The sequence below is a fragment of the Myotis myotis genome, unplaced genomic scaffold (genome assembly GCF_014108235.1).
Source record: "Myotis myotis isolate mMyoMyo1 unplaced genomic scaffold, mMyoMyo1.p scaffold_m19_p_15, whole genome shotgun sequence".
Lineage (NCBI taxonomy): Eukaryota > Metazoa > Chordata > Mammalia > Chiroptera > Vespertilionidae > Myotis > Myotis myotis.
In genome coordinates this window covers 16,499,379-16,515,923 of record NW_023416319.1, presented here as the reverse complement: position 1 = coordinate 16,515,923, position 16,545 = coordinate 16,499,379, and the positions used below count along the sequence as shown (strand labels likewise).

Here is a 16,545-nt window from a genome sequence, read left to right as displayed (position 1 = left end):
AGGTGTGGAAGGACTGAGGCCAGCCGTGTGAGGACCTGCGCCGGGAGAGGCTTTCCTCGTAGAGGGCAGCGCGATTGCCATTCTGGGTCTGGAGCTGTGGTTTTATCTTCTGAGCTGGTTTCTGCCTTGACGCAAGCTGTGGCACAGATATTCTCTCCTGGTGTATGTTTTTGGTTGGCATTTTCTCCCCAGGTCGTCTCTTCACTTGTCCTGAAGAGAGGAGGTACAATCACAAAGAAGCCACTCTTTTATGACATCTTTGGCTGAAAACAGAGAGGGGCTTGAGGACTGGTGAAGTTATTTAGGACTTTTGGCCTATTATTTTTAGTGGGTAAAATGAGTCATGAGAGATGTTCAGCCAATTTAAAAGTGTAGGGTCAAGCCCTGGCCGGTTTGGCTGAGTGGAGCATCGGACTTCGGACTCAAGGGTCCCGGGTTTGACTTTGGTCAAGGGCACGTGCCCGGGTTTCGGCCTCGGTCCCCGGGGAGGGGGGTGGCGCGGAGGGGGGGCCGTGCAGGAGGCACCCGATGGATCAATGATTCCCTCTCATCACTGATGTTTCCATCTCTCTCAAGTGTAGGGTCAGAACAGTAGAGTGAATGATGGAACATGACCCAAAGAGTGGTTCATGGCACTGTGATGACATTTGATAAATTTCTGTATTGTAAACCCTAAAGTTCCCCAAGGGTAAAGAGTGCCGTTCGAAATGAGGAATAGTGAAGACAGTATTTTTATTTATTTATTTATCGTCCCATTTCTTTTTTAAAAAAAATCTTTATTGTTGTATTACTTAAGTCCCCCTCCCCCCTTACAGTGTTTTTAAATAAACAACATAGAAATTTGTATTCCTTTAATTCAGGTACACAAGGCACTCCTCTGGGCTCTGTGGAGGATACAAATGGAAAGGGCAATTTTGGGATTGCTCTGTTCGGTGCACTTCTTAAAAGCAGTACCATATACTAGTATGTGCAGTGACCTGGTTAGAACATGTAGCAGGGATAAGTAGTATCAATCTAATGCCTTTCAGCACGTAGTGGACACTCAATAAATGTTATCTGTACCGTGTATTAGTTTATATATATCCATATATATTTAGTTTATTGATTTGAGAGAGAGAGAGAAACATCAATTTGTTGTTTCACTTATTTATGTATTCATTGGTTGTTCCTTGTATGTGTCCTGATTGAGGATCGAACCTGCAACCTTGGTGTATTGGGACAACACTCTAACCAGCTGAGCTACCCAGCCAGAGCCCCTAGTATTAGTTTTAGTATATAATCCTAAATTGTGGCATGGTTCTGGTCCTGGCAGTTGGGACTTTTGCATGGTGAGGTAGTAGTGACAAGGAAAGTCAAAATCTCATTGTATTAGAAGGGAAACTATCTAGAACCTAGAGTGACTAAACCGTTTCTACCTAAAGCCCTCTGCCCTCCTGAAATTGTGTGTGAGTTGGGATAACATTGATTGATTTAAAATAAGTGGGAAGGAAATGGTACAGGCAATAATTGCATTTTAACTTTATGATCTAAGTTGCAGAATTAAAAAAAAAAAGTAATTGAAAGTGGCTAACAAAATGACATAGCACTGGAAGTACCTAGGTTTGATGGGCCTGCCTTGCTCCTCTGGGTTGATATGCCCTGTTGAGTGCTGTTGAGTTCATATGCTTTGCATAATAGGCAATCTAGTCTTCGGAAGATAGTGTGACCAATCCAGCATCTTTTCAGTTGGGCCTGGAGATGACCCGGGCATCAAAGATTTTCCCTTTCTGTACTTAAAAAGTCATTTTCTAGATAGGAATCGTTTTTCATTCCCTGCCCCCACCCAAAATCAGAAAATTTGTGCTTCTTTCAAGACATGTTTGAGTTCATTCTTTTTTTTTTTTTAAAAATATATTTTTATTGATTTCAGAAAGGAAAGGAGAAGGAGAGAGATAGAAACATCAATGATGAAAGAATCATTGATTGGCTGCCTCCTGCATGCTGCTCTCTGGGCATCAAGCCCACAACCCGGGCATGTGCCCCTGACCGGAATAGAACCCGGAACCCTTCAGTCTGCAAGCCAGCGCTCTATCCACTGAGCCAAATCAGCTAGGACTGAGCTTATTCTTTTTAAAAAAATTTTTAATATATATTTTATTGATTTTTTTATAGAGAGGAAGGGAGAAGGATAGAGAGTTAGAAACATCAATGAGAGAGAAACATCCATCAGCTGCCTCTTACACACCCCCTACTGTGGATGTGTCCCGCAACCAAGGTACATGCCCTTGACCTGGGACCCCTCAGTCCGCAGGCCGACGCTCTATCCACTGAGCCAAACTGGCCAGGGTGGCTGAGCTCATTCTTAAATGTAGATTATATGTTCTAATCTTTACAGTGATGCTCATTGACACAGCAGAAACTCAGGTTGTAGATAAAGGGTGTCCCAAAATTCACGCAAGAAGTAATTTTGATAGAAAACACAGGTTTATAATTAAAAATTGTAAATTTTTTATTGATTCATAAAGTATACAGTATAGGGTTATGTATGGAATAGCACATCGGGTAAATGGCCTCCACGGCTTTGCTGGCACTTACGCACTCTTTTGTTATTGCCTGAGCAGCAGCATTTTCGAAGAAGGTTTGTCCGATGATGCCTCCAGCCCAAAATCCGCACCAAACAGTGACACATTGTGGATGCATTTTTTTCTCAACAATCACTCGTGGATTTTCTGAACCCCAAATGCGACAATTTTGTCGATTAACCAAGCCATCAATATGAAAATGAGTCTCATCGAAATTCAGCCACATTTATGCAAAACGGTCATGGAAAATTTCAACAAAAGAGTGCATATGTGCCAGCAAAGCCGTGGAGGCCATTTACCCGATATGCTATTCCATACATAACCCTATACTGTATACTTTATGAATCAATAAAAAATTTACAATTTTTAATTAATAAACCTGTGTTTTCTATCAAAATTACTTCTTGCGTGAATTTTGAGACACCCTTTACTTCTCATGTGTAGCTGGGCATCAATACAAGTTGAACTTGTAGTTCTCAGAGTTTCTCTACTATTGCACTTTCCTATGTTCCAGAAGGCAGAATGACTGCCACTTTTAGATAATAACTTCATTGATAGGATACTTAGAGACTGGCTACTGTGGGCAGCAAGAGTGGAAAAAGACACAGCTCCTGCTTTTGAGGAGACCCACTAACTTACTAGTATACAGTAAGAATTGGAAGGATTATCCTAGCTTTTATATGCCACTTGTAATGATTGATCAGTCTGTCCCTGTGGTTCAGTGTGACAGAATAGAATGATTCTGTTGTTGGGATAAGGGTGGAGTTGAGTTGGAGGAGAAGGAAAGGTTCATTTTACCCTCAGGCTGGAAGAGCTATGTAAATGTAATTGGCAGCTATTTAGCTGTTATTGTTCTTTTCTGTTAGTATGTCCAATAGTGATTGTTTAATTAAATGAAAATATAGTGTGGGGATTTGGAGTCCCACTTGTAGTGGAAATGATCGTGGAGGTAATGATTTGTTGCCGTTATAGAAAACAGGGATTACAAACTCAAATGACTGAGTATCAAGCAGGTAAATGTAAATGAGTGAAGTGAGCCAGGTGGGAATGTATTAGGATGTAGTGGGGACTGTAGTATACTGGAATGTGGGCATAGTATGCTAAGTTTTCTGTCTTTCAGAAGAAACTAGAACTTCAGATCATTGGGTTTGAAATTGTTGGCAATAGTTAATTTTTTGTAAACCTCTGCAGGTGAACAAAATATGGATTCTGCCTTATGATAGTGGATGATTACCCCTGATACACAAGATGGGCAGGCCTTATGAGACTGTGGTTCTCTTTATATAATCACACGGACTAACTTTTTATCTTGGTCCTACTCTGCCAGCTGTCACCCTTATACTTTGGATGCCCTACGTTGTTTAAGGATGAGTGAGAGAAGCCTTATTTTATTTTTCATCTCTTACCTGGCAGAAGGGACATCTTTGAACAGCTTTGGACATATCTTAGTTGCTTGTCTTGGGTATAGTTCTTGGGATAAACTCAGAACCTCCAGAGGGAGGAGGTGCCACGGTAGAGCTGAGGTACATTGGTCACCTGATTATCAGGTTTGGGAGGATTTTCCAGTCGTGTCCTGTCAGGGCACCAGTCTTTTTCCTGGTTTGACTTTCTCTTACCTCCACCCTTTGTGTAAATTTCCTGAGCCCAGTAATTGTTTACTAGTACAGTAATTCTTGGTCACTTTCAATACAGCACAACTTTATTAGTTATATAAAGTATAACTATGCAGAATAATACTATCTGTTGTTTAAGGATACGTACCAATAAAGCACAACTATGGTGTGTTCCTTGGCCAGCTCTGGAAGCCTTGTACGCTCTACATCATTAGTGCTCCTCTTGGTTCCTGGGTTGATGCTCAACCACTGAGCCACACCAGCTGGGCACAACTACTTTTATAAAGAGCCTACTCATTTAAAAAATCAGTTAATTAAAATAAAAAAAATAGGTAATAGGCAATATATGTATGTGACACAAAATTCAGAACGTGCAAATTAACATATAGAAAAAAGTAAGTCTTCCTATCAACCCTGTTCTACAGTTTCCAGTTCTTTTTTCTGGAGGCAGCTGCTGTTAGCAGTTTCTTAAGAATCCTTCCAGAGACCCTGGCTGGTGTGGCTTAGTTGGTTGAGCATCGTCCCTGCACCAGAAAGTCCTCAGATCGATTCCCAGGTTGCAGGCTCAATCCCTGCAACCATTGATCAGTGCGGGAGGCAGCTGATCAATGTTTCTCTCTTATCCTCACTCACTCTCTATGTAAAATCAATACAAATAAATTTAAAAATCCTTCGAGAGATGTAGAGCATACTCATCTTGCCTAAATAATTTGAGGAAGGAGGGATACTAGAGGTTTTATCTTTATTGATCCTTTAAATTATTTAACAACATGGATGACTCAGAAACATCATGTTTTAAGGGGAAACTGCAGAATATACAATATATTAGTTATATAAAGTATAACTATGCAGAATAATACTACCCATTGTTTAAGGATACAATGAAGTAAAAGTATAAAACAGCATGAAAAGTTTAATAAACTTCAGATTTAGAATAGTGGGACCTATGGGTGAAAGAGAGTAGGATATGATTAGGGAGGACACATAGAGACTTCAGTTGTGCAATTCTTACTCTGGATACTGACCATTATGTTACTCTTTATATCTTACTATGTGTTAAATACTGCATATTTTTATTTTATTTTTTTTAAAAAAATATGTTTTTTATTGACTTCAGAGAGAGGAAGGGAGAGGGAGAGAGATAGAAACATCAATGATGAGAGAGAATAATTGATTGGCTGCCTCCTACACAACCCTCACTGGGGGTGGAGTCCGAAACCTGCACCATGCCCTGACTGGGAATCAAACTATGACCTCCTGGTTCATAGGTTGATGTTTAATTCACTGAGCCATACCAGCTGGGCGAGACTTCATTCTTTTTTTTTAACTTGAACCTTCATTATTATTTTATTGAGTGGATAAAATAAAGAACAATGGGAAAATCTGAAGTTCCCTATATAATAAAAGGCTGATATGCAAATAGACTGAACGGTGGAATGACTGGTTGCTATGACACACACTGACCACCAGGGGGCAGATGATCAACTCAGGAGCTGCCCCCTGGTAGTCAGTGCGCTCCCACAGGGGGAGCGCTGCTCAGCCAGAAGCTGGGTTCATGGTGGGGACCGCGGCAGCGGTGGTGGGAACCTCTCCTGCCTCCACAGTAGTGCTAAGGACCCCTTGGGGAGTGGGCCTAAGCTGGCAGGCGGACATCCCCTGAGGGGTCCAGGACTGCAAGAGGGCACAGGCTGGGCTGAGGGACCCTCCCCTCCCATGCATGAATGTCATGCACTGGGCCTCTAGTATCCTATCTAATAAAAGAGAAACATGGTAATTGGTGTACGACCGCTACCCTTCCCATTGGCTAATCAGGGCAATATGCAAATTAACTGCCAGCCAAGATGGTGGCCGGCAGCCAGGCAGCTTGAAACTAACATGAGGCTTGTATGCTTCAGTGACGGAGGACTCCAACGTTCCCCGCCTGCCACTGCAGGCCTCTGAACTGCAACTCTAAGCAACTATGTAACAAATATAGAAGCTAAACAAAACCCCAGAAACCTGCTTTAGTCACCGGGCTTCAGCCAGCAGGATCGCAACATTGTAAGCAAAGGCCAGGAACCTACTTTCAGCAGCGGAGGCCTAAGAGCTGGAGCCAAGCCTCAAAGCTAAAGCTGGCCCAGAATAAAAAGAAAAAAAAAGAAAAAAAGGAGCAGTTGGGAGCTTCAGTCACCCCCAGCCTGAAAACAGCCCTCAGCCCCTCACCCAGACTGGCCAGGCACCCCAGTGGGGACCCCCACCCTGAAGGGTGTGTGACCAGCTGCAAACAGCCATCATCCCCTCACCCAGGCTGGCCAGGCACCCCAGTGGGGACCCCCACCCTGATTCAGGACACCCTTCAGGGCAAACCAGCCGGCACCCACCCATGCACCAGGCCTCTACCCTATATAGTAAAAGGGTAATATGCCTCCCGGCACCGGGATCAGTGTGACAGGGGGCAGCGCCCAAACCCCCTGATTGCCCTACGGCTCTGTGTGTGAGAGGGGGCGGGGCCACAACCTCCCTATCCACCCTGCTCTGTTCGTGACAGGGGAAGGCGCCCCAACCCCCTGATCAGCCCTGCTCTGTGCCTGATAGGGGGGAGCTCCCCAACCCTCTGATCGCCCTGCGGCTCTGTGTGTGTGACAGGGTGCGGTGCCCCAACCCCCTGATCGGCCCTGCTCTGTGTGTGACAGGGTGCGGCGCCCCCCCCCCTGCCCCCCCCCACGAGCCCTGCTCTGTGTGTGACGGGGTAGAGCCATAACCTCCCCATCGGCCCGGCCCTGAGTGTGAGAGTGGCGGCGCGCCAACCCCCTGATCGGCCCTGCTCTGTGGGTGATAGAGGGTGGCACCCCAACCCCCTGATTGGCCCTGCTCTGTGTGTGACAGGGGGCAGCGCCCCAACCCCCTGATTGGCCCTGCTCTGTGCGTGACAGGGTACAGAGCCCCAACCCCCCTGATGGGCCCTGCTCTGTGAGTGACAGGGGGTGGCGCCGCAACCTCCCCATCGACCCTGCCTTGAGTGTGGCAGAGGACGGTGCCCCAACCCCCCAATCGGCCCTACCCTGAGTGTGACTGAGGGTGGCATCACAACCTCCCAATCTGCCCTGCTCTGTGCATGACAGGGGGCGGCGCCCCAACTCCCCAATCGGCCCTGCTCTGAGCCCAACCAGGGGCTGCACCTAGGGATTGGGCCTGCCCTCTGCCACCCTGGAGCAGGCCTAAACCAGCAGGTTGTTATCTCCCGAGGGGTCCCAGACTGTGAGAGGGCACAGGCCAGGCTGAGGGACCCCCCTTCCCCCTGAGTGCACAAATTTTTGTGCACCGGGCCTCTAGTCTTTAATAAACTAGAAACACAGATATATCTGCATATCTAAAGGCCTCATAGGAGAGATTTTTTTTATTGTTAGTATTACAGATGTCCCCCATTTCCCCCCATTGTCCCCCCTCCATTGAGCCCCCACCCCACCTTTGAAGAACTTTACATGCTTGCTAGAGATTGTTGAGGGACCTTTGAGAAATTTTCTGGATTGATGCTTTTTTTTAAATTGATTTTTAGAGAGAGAGGAAGGGAGAGGGATAGAACAATAAAAACATTGATGATAGAGCAACACCATCTATTGGCTGCCTCATGCACGCCGCCTCCTTGGGATTGAGCCAGTGATTTCTTGGTTCCTGGGTTGAAGCTCAACCACTGAGCTACGCCAGCTGGGCAGGATTGATGCTTTAAAAAAAAGTTTTAATTGAGTTTAGAGAGAGAGGAAGGCAAAGAAAGAAACATCGATGTGAGAGAGAAACATCAATTGGCTGCCTCCTGCACACACCCCTATTGTGGATCGAGCCTGCAACACTGGCATGTGACCTGAGCAGGAATTGAACCTGCAACCTTTTTGTGCACAGGCTGACATTCAACCTACTGAGCCACACCAGCCAGGGCTGGATTGATGCGTTTTGAATTATTGTATCTTGTACTTCCAGAAATCTTGGTATTTAAAAGTTAAATTATAATTCTAATCTTACCAAGTACTGATTTAAGCATGGACATGCTCTGGGTAAGCAAATATTAACTATACTTTTTTCTTAACTGTTTTGGTAGGTTTGCCAGGATGGTGGATAAGAATATTTACATCATTCAAGGGGAGATTAACATTGTGGTTGGGGCCATCAAACGGAATGCCCGATGGAGCACCCATATTCCATTGGTAAGTGGGGAATGGGCAGAAAGCTTGGTCACTGATTTGCTGTTAGGGATCTGTGCATAGTTAAAACAGTAATCAATTTGCCAGTAATAATGGGGATAGTAGGAATTCTGAGTTGTTGTTCTTTTTTTTAAAATCCTCACCAGAGGATATATTTTTCCCCCCAATGATTTTTTTTGGAGAGTGGAAGGGAGGGAGAGAGAGAGAGAGAGATAGAAACATCGAAGTCAGAGAGATATATCAATTGGTTGCTTCCTGAATGAGCCTCAACAGGGGCCTGGGATCGAACCTGCAACCGAGATACGTGCCCTTGACCAGGAATCAAACCTGAGACTCTCAGGTCTGAGGGCTAATGCTCTAATCACTGAGATAAACCAGCCAGGGCTCAGAGTTGTTCTTGATATCAAGGACTTTGTGTTTTATTCCAGCTAATGTCAAATTTACAGGCTGCCTTTTTTTCTCTGGGGCTTAAAAGATGATACCATTCTTCTAACTATTTTGTAAATAACTTAAGGTAGTACTTGCGACTTCTTTAAAATGCCTAAAAATGTCAGATTCCTTATCTTCTAGGCTTATCACATTTATTTAATTAGTTTAGTTATATATACATGGAGTATGGCTTGGTGATAGAATTCTTTGAGAATTCATCAAGCTTCTATACCTAGAGCAGGCCATATCTTGCCAATCAGATGAATAAGAAATTTACCTGTTATAAAGCTGGCTTTCTTTGTTGTATACATATGTTTAAGGATATTTTTTGTACAGTTGTATAAAACAATTTTTTACCACAATTGTAAAAACAGTTTAGACATTTTCAACTTGGTGTTTGGAAATTTCTCTTGCTCATTTATAAAAATAGGTTGTTTTAGAAGTGAGAGTCGAGTCAGGAATGTCTTTGAAATGAGCATGTGCGATTATATAATGAATATGAAGAAGAAGAGAGAGAATAATACATATATCTTAGTCTGTTTGGGATGCTATAACAAAATACCACAAACTGGGTAGCTTATAAACAACAGAAATTTATTTCTCACAGTTCTGGAGCCTGGAAGTCTGAGATCATGATGCCAGCATGGTCATATGAGGGTCTTCTTCTGGGTCACTGACTTCTTATTGTGTCCTCATATGGTGGAAGGAGCAAGAGAGCTCTTTTGGGACTCTATTATAGGCCATTAATTCCATTCAAGTGGGCTCTGCCCTCATGACCTACTCATCCACCTTTTTAAGATCCCCACCTCCTGATTCTATCACATTGGGCATTAGTATTTCAACATGTAAGTTACAAATATATATATATATATATGTGTGTGTGTATATATATATATATATGCATATATGTATATATGTATATATGTATATATTTAAATTTCAGAGAGGAAGGGAGAGGGAGAGAGATAGAAACAATGATGAGAGAGTATCATTGATCGGCTGCCTCCTGGGGATCTAGCCCGCAACCCGGGCATGTGCCCTGACTGGGAATCGAACCGTGACCTCCTGGTTCATAGGTCAACACTCAACTACTGCGCCATGCTGGCCAGGCAACATGTAAGTTTTGAGGGGACACCAACATTCAGACCATAGCAAATATAAAGGACCTGGCAAGCTATGGTAGCTTGAGTGCTGTGGTCATGGTGTAGATTAATACTTTAGGATTTACTATTTTAGGTAAGCCCAGAGGACCTCTATGAATTAAGAGATTAAGGAACTGGAAAAATGTATACTAACTTTCTTTTCCTAAGAATAAAAACTTACTGGATTTTCTGGTTGGATTCAGAGAAAGCCCTTGATCTATCCTTTGTTTCCTTTTTCCTTTGTGTCCAACAATGATTTAAAAAATAACCGCATCTGTTTGTTGCAGGATGAAGAACGGGATCCTCTGCTGCATAGTTTCAGTCATCTAAAGGAGGTTCTAAACAGCATAACCGGTAAGTCCTCACATCTATGTAAGACTATTTATCTTGGTAAAAAAGACATGTGTCTGATTTACTGCAGGGATGGAAAAACTTTTTCTGAAAAGTAAATATTTTGGGCTTTACAGGCCATAGTAACTACTCAATTCTGCCATTGGTAGCTTAGAAGCGGACATAGATAATACTTAAGTGAATGAGTAATAAATCAAATTTTCTTTAAAAAAACAGGTTGCAAGCCAGGTTTGAGTCATGGGTATAGATTGCCCCTGGTTTATTGTATTGCTGATCCGTTTCCTTGAGTTCCTAAAAGGACATCCCTCTTTAGTGGGGAATCAGCATTCATACAATTATAAGCTTCCTTCATTGTGTGAGTAATAAGTAAGTTATTTTGGTTTGAACTACTTTCTTTGTCTACCTTATGCATGCCATAAGGTAGGAAGTTTGTGGCACAAATAAAGTTTTTAATATTTGCAACAAAACCTTTCTGTTGCCCTAACTAGTTTGGCTCAGTAGATAGAGTGTCGTCCTGCGGACTGAAGGGTCCAGGTTTGATTCTGGTCAAGGGCATGTACCTTGGTTGCAGGCCCATCCCCAGTAGGGGGTGTGCAGGAGGCAGCTGATCGATGTATCTCTATCCCTCTCCCTTCCTCTCTGTAAAAAAAAAAAAAAAAATCAATAAAATATATTAAAAAAAACAAAAAACCTTTCTGTTATAGAAAGTCATTGTTGCTTTTAGGGCCTTAGCTCTCTGTAATACAGATCTTTCAATCTTCGTGTGTTCCAGAATCTTTTTTTTCCTTTTTTTCCACCATGTTTCCCTAATGATAATAAGTTTATGTAATATTTATATATTTAGAATTTTTCAATCCATTTTCATGTTTATTTCCTTATTGAACTTTTACATAACCCTGTAGGGGAGGCATGGCATATATTGTCCCATTTTATGAATGAAGTTGAAACCCAGAGACATTTTAGGTGATTTAGCTGAGGTCACACTAATCTTAAGAGATAGAGTCAAAACTAGAATTCTTAATTCTGGCCCCTCATTTCTGGTTTAGTGCCCTGTTCTATATTGCTTCTGTTCATGCAATTAGAGGAGAATGTACACAGGAAGTGCCTTATATTTGTACTAAAGGCCTGGTGCACGAATTCATGCATGGGTGGGGTCTGGCCAGCCTGTCCCAATGGGGGCCCATCAGGTAGGGCTGGCAGGGGGGAGGGTTTGTGGGCAGTTGGCTGGTGGCCCCACCCCAGATCGGGGTGTTGGGGGCCAATTTGGGGCTGGGCCGGCCTGAGGGGGGAGTTGATCTGGGCTGGGATCAGGCCGGTTGGCTGCCGCAATGCATGTCATAGCCACCTGTCATTCCAGTCGTTCTGGTTGTTCTGCTGTTCCGGTCGCTAGATATATACATGTGTTTTGGGTGGGGGAGGCAAGACTCAACACCTTTGGGTTTTTCAAGAGGGGTGATAAAGATATAAGGGAAAGCCTCAGATCTGTGTTACTCTTGACTGTAAAGGACTTTTGCAATGTATATCCTTGAAAAGAACTATTGCAGGGATGGACAGATAGTAACATATCTAAGACCACAACTGAAATCATTTTTAGGCTTTTGCAGATTACATAACAATAAACAAATACATTTTCTCCTTTTATGAGGAATTTAAAAGAATATCTGGAGAAAATTTCCATTTCCTTTTTACTTTTCCTAAACATGGGCTAATGTTATCTAAGGATTCCCTACAATGTTTTCTTTAAAGGAGCAAATTCCACTTTATTGAAACTATTGGAAATGTTAGCCAAGAAGGATCAAGTATAGAGGAGGTGGTTGTTAGCTAGTTAGCAGGGTGAATGTTGCAACTAGGTAGTAGATTCTTATTTTATGGCCTGTACTGTAAGTGACTTTGATGCTTTAGAAAGAATTGACTGCCTTCACAGGTTTTTCTTTCTGTCTTTTTTTTTTTTTAACTGAACAGATAAAGCTTACATATCCCAATAAGAAAGAGTAGATATTTACCACTCTTTTTGGTGGGTAAGAGTGCAGAGTACTATCTTTCTAAGAGATGTTAAAAGGATTAAACAAGTGAATATATTTGGAAACATTTGGCCAACATTTTATAACACAGCATGGTATTGGTTGGGAACACTCTAAAATGGCAGATTGGAATAGCCTTGTAGGCCCTTAGGGCACTCTGTGGACATTGAGGAGCTGAGGTGGTGCTGCTATCCCGACAGCCACATATCCTGCTTGCGATCCAGTCCATATTCTGTACTTGTTTTCACTTGTTTTCCTGAGACTTCAGCTCGGAAATCATAGCTGTGGTGAATGGTAAAGTCCAGGACTTGGGGTCTCTAGACCAGGGATCGCTAACCTTTCAGACCTCACAGACCAACAGTGGTCTGCAGACCTCCAGAACCCCTGCTCTAGACCATGTTAGAGCTACCAAAGTTCATTCTGCTGTCTAACTTTCTTACATCCTTGGGTTAGGAATCCATATTTTCTGCTCTTTGATATTAATAAAACCAGAATGTGCTGAGGAGCCAATTCTGTCTGTGGTAGTAGGAACATACCTGGGTGTTACCAAGCTTTCTTCCAGACGAAGACAAAAAGTGCTAGTACTTTCTAGAGGCTAACAGATGTAGCAAATTTTGAAATGATGCCAGCCAAGGTTGCCCTGTTGTTCTTGGGTTTTAGCTTATTACCTGCTTGAGAAAAAAGATAGAGTGGACCCAAAGTAGGGCATTTCATGGTCTTCTGATTGGTTCTGACCCCCCACACAGTGTTGGAGCAGGTTTATGGGTGAGCTGCCTCTGTGGTCCTGGACTCTGCAACCCATGACCAATTTCTTGTTTCTTTTACTGAAACGAACAGATTTTTTTGATTGGCAGTGTCAGGAGGACTGCTTTCTTGGAAGCCTGTTGATGGTAGGAGGCTGGGAAAGGGCTTTGAACTTGGAGAGAGAAACTAAAGAGACTGCCCTTGCCATGTGACTGGAAATGGTGTACCACTTAGATTGGAGTAAGTATGGCAGGAATTCTAGGACGTCCACTCAGTTTAATTCATGAACTGATTTGAGCTTGGTCTCTCTTTTAAAAAAAAAATATTTTATTGATTTTTTACAGAGAGGAAGGGAGAGGGATAGAGAGTTAGAAACATCGATGAGAGAGAAACATCGATCAGCTGCTTCCTGCACACCTCCTTCTGGGGATGTGCCCGCAACCAAGGTACATGCCCTTGACTAGAATTGAACCTGGGACCCTTCAATCTGCAGGCTGACGCTCTATCCACTGAGCCAAACCGGTTAGAGCAGGGCTTGATCTCCTTTTACAAGAGGGCTTTCTATTTGCATTTTCCTCCCTAGGTTTTCTGTTGGTTAAGAATATCACTGTTGGTGCCCAGCTGGCATAGCTCAATGGCTGAGTGTCCACCTATGAACCAGGAGGTCACAGTTCGATTCCCGGTCTTGGCGCATGCATGGTTTGCAGGCTTGATCCCCAGTGGGGAGCATGCAGGAGGCAGCCAATCATTGATTCTCTCTCATCATTGATATTTCTCTCCCTCTCTCTCTCTCTCCTTCTCCTTCTCTGAAATCAATAAAAAATATATTTTTAAAAAAAGAATATCACTGTTGGAAATAGGTGGTTCATTGGACATCGTCAGTAAACCAAAATGATTTGTTTTCTTTTTGTAAATTGTCAGAGGATAATTTACATATGTAAGCACTATCTACTCCTCCAGGAGTATTAGCATTGTGAAGGAAATAAGTCCATTGTCTCTAGTAAGGTTGGCTAAGGTTGGCTAAGTCCATACCTATTATTCTTACAGATATGTAACTCTGGACCACATTTATAGTCAGTATTTGCCCAAATTGCCTGACAATTTCATGTTTTGTAACATTTAGAGTAATAGAATATTCTAATACCAAATCTAAAGATAAGGTTGCACTTGGAAGATACAGAGTACCTAAGAACAAAGTTTGTGTGTTTCTACTTTAGATAACCCTTGTCTCACCATCAGTGAGACTTGACTGCTGCCCCTTTTAGGAATCCTTTTAGGATGTTATTCTGTAGAAGATGTGTGATTGCCAGGGGTGTTGAAGGGGTGTGGGGAATGACTACTAATGAGGACAAATTTCTTTTTGGGTGTTTAAAATGTTCCGGAATTAGATAGTGGTGATGGTTATTTCACTCTGTGAATATATTAAAAACCATTGAATTGTATAATTTGAAAGGATGAAATTTTTTAAAAAATATATTTTTTACGGATTTCAGAGAGGAAGGGAGAGAGATAGCTAGAAACATCAATGACGAGAGAGAATCATTGATTGGCTGCCTTTTGCACGCCCCCTACTGGAGGAGATCAAGCCTGCAACCTGGGCATGTGCCCTTGACTGGAATCGAACCTGGGACCCTTTATTTTATTCTATTTTTTAATTTTTTAAAAATATGTTTTTATTTATTTCAGAGAGGAATGGGGAAAGAGAGAGATAGAAACATCAATAACGAGAGAGAATCATTGATGGCTGCCTCCTGGGCATCGAGCCCGCAACTTGGGCATGTGCCCTTGACTGGAATAAAACCTGGGATCTGTCAGTGCGCAGGCCGATGCTCTATCCACTGCGCTAAACCGGCTAGTGCTAAATGGGTGAATTTTATGGAAATTATATCTTAATTTTTAAAAATCAGCAAATGTAGATTGGAAAAGTGATGGGGTTTACCAGTTCTTTCTCTGGGCTCAGAGCTGTGGAGGGAAGCCTCTGACTGTATTTGATGCTGTGCTTTGAACCCATTGTCCAGCAAAGGCAGAAAAAGGCTCTCTGTTCAGCCTCCTAGCCCAGTTTGTCCTTTTATGTCTCTCTCATTAACTCCAGAAGCACATGGCTTTTATATTTAAATTTATTCAAGCTGTAATCTTTGACATTTGAGTTAGCTTTTAGTACAGTTTTGCATTTATAGTAATATATATTATGTATTTTCTCTATCCCCAAAGAATCCGTTTTAATCTTTTCCGGATGCAAATTTCAGTCTTTCTTGTTCCATCTTCTCTCTCTTGCTCTCTTTCCCCTCCCCCAACAGAGTGTGTTTGATCAGGTGTGGCAGGAATATCCACTGTCAAGCTGCGCCCTTTATATTAGTCAATATTTTCTTTCTCCCCCCTCCCTGTCTGTCTGCCCCTTTGGGCTTTCCCAGTTGATTTATAATTTTGGGATTCTCATCGGAGTCTGTAATACAGTTTGTTCATTATTTAACCAAAACCTGTTTAATGAGCAGAGAGAGGCAATGTAAATGTTAGGCATGTTGCAGTGATGTACCTTTGTGCTTCTCAAAGCGGGTGGGTAGTTAACTCTGTGCTGCCTGCAGGGCTGGGGTGTCCTGGCCTTAGGGGCAGAAGGACCACTGCCTCTCCCTTACGTCTACCTAAGCCCTGGCATAGGTTTAGATTCCAAAACCCATTTCCTTTTATCCTTCTAGAAATCTTGTGGGGGTTCTTGCACATTAGTGATATCTTCAGTCTCATAGATAGGCTGTGGAAAGATCTGTGGCATGGGCTAGGGCAGTGGTTGGCAAACTGCGGCTCACGAGCCACATGCGGCTCTTTGGCCCCTTGAATGTGGCTCTTCCACAAAATACCGACTTCTGCACATGGGCCACGAAGTTTCAATCGCACTGTACATGAGCGCCCGCACGTGGTATTTTGTGGAAGAGCCACACTGAAGGGGCCAAAGAGCCGCATGTGGCTCGCGAGCCACAGTTTACCGACCACTGGGCTAGGGGATGGAAGGGAAAGTGAAATATCAGGATACTGTACGTGATATTGTTCTTGGTTTTAGATCTGAAGAGAGTAGATGATTTAGAAGAATTCTTCTAGCTGACATAGTCTGTGGTCGTTGATCTATTTGTTCCCAGACTAGACAAGTGTTTGTAAGCCTTAGTACCCTTCATCCACTGAGCTTCATGGAAAGGGCTCTAGTCAGTTGTGATTTGTGGTGTTTGGCTGTGGTCTTTTGCCTCCAGATTTAGGGTGCTTTTGTCCTTGGTTTTTAAACTTAGATAATTACAAAGAAATTATTTTAAAAATAATTTAGCTTTAAAGCAGAGAGAGAGGAACAGTCTAAAAGGTCTAAAAGTCTAAACAGTCTAATAGTCATACCAGATTTTGCTCTTACGGAATCATCTCTTAATGACTTTAAAGCCTTTAAAGACTTCAGGGCCAGGGCTTGAGAAAGACTTCTTCTTCTTTTTTTTTAATGTGTTTTTATTGATTTCAGAGAGGAAGGGAGAGGGAGA

The 16,545-nt window shown here is 42.8% G+C and overlaps 1 protein-coding gene across 14 annotated transcripts in view; it reads left to right on the top strand.

The window, feature by feature from the left end:
• Positions 1 to 16,545, top strand: part of GBF1 (golgi brefeldin A resistant guanine nucleotide exchange factor 1) — a 126,072-nt gene that overhangs the window by 764 nt on the left and 108,763 nt on the right. For 12 of the 14 annotated variants that reach the window (XM_036336179.1, XM_036336180.1, XM_036336187.1 and 9 more), the window contains 2 exons: positions 8,247 to 8,352; positions 10,208 to 10,274. In XM_036336179.1, coding sequence (XP_036192072.1) covers positions 8,257 to 8,352; positions 10,208 to 10,274 — 163 coding nt within the window. In that variant the 5' untranslated portion in view covers positions 8,247 to 8,256. Of the gene's footprint in view, positions 163 to 8,112; positions 8,137 to 8,246; positions 8,353 to 10,207; positions 10,275 to 16,545 lie in introns of those variants that run through there. The other 2 variants (XM_036336181.1, XM_036336182.1) reach the window with 2 other exon arrangements.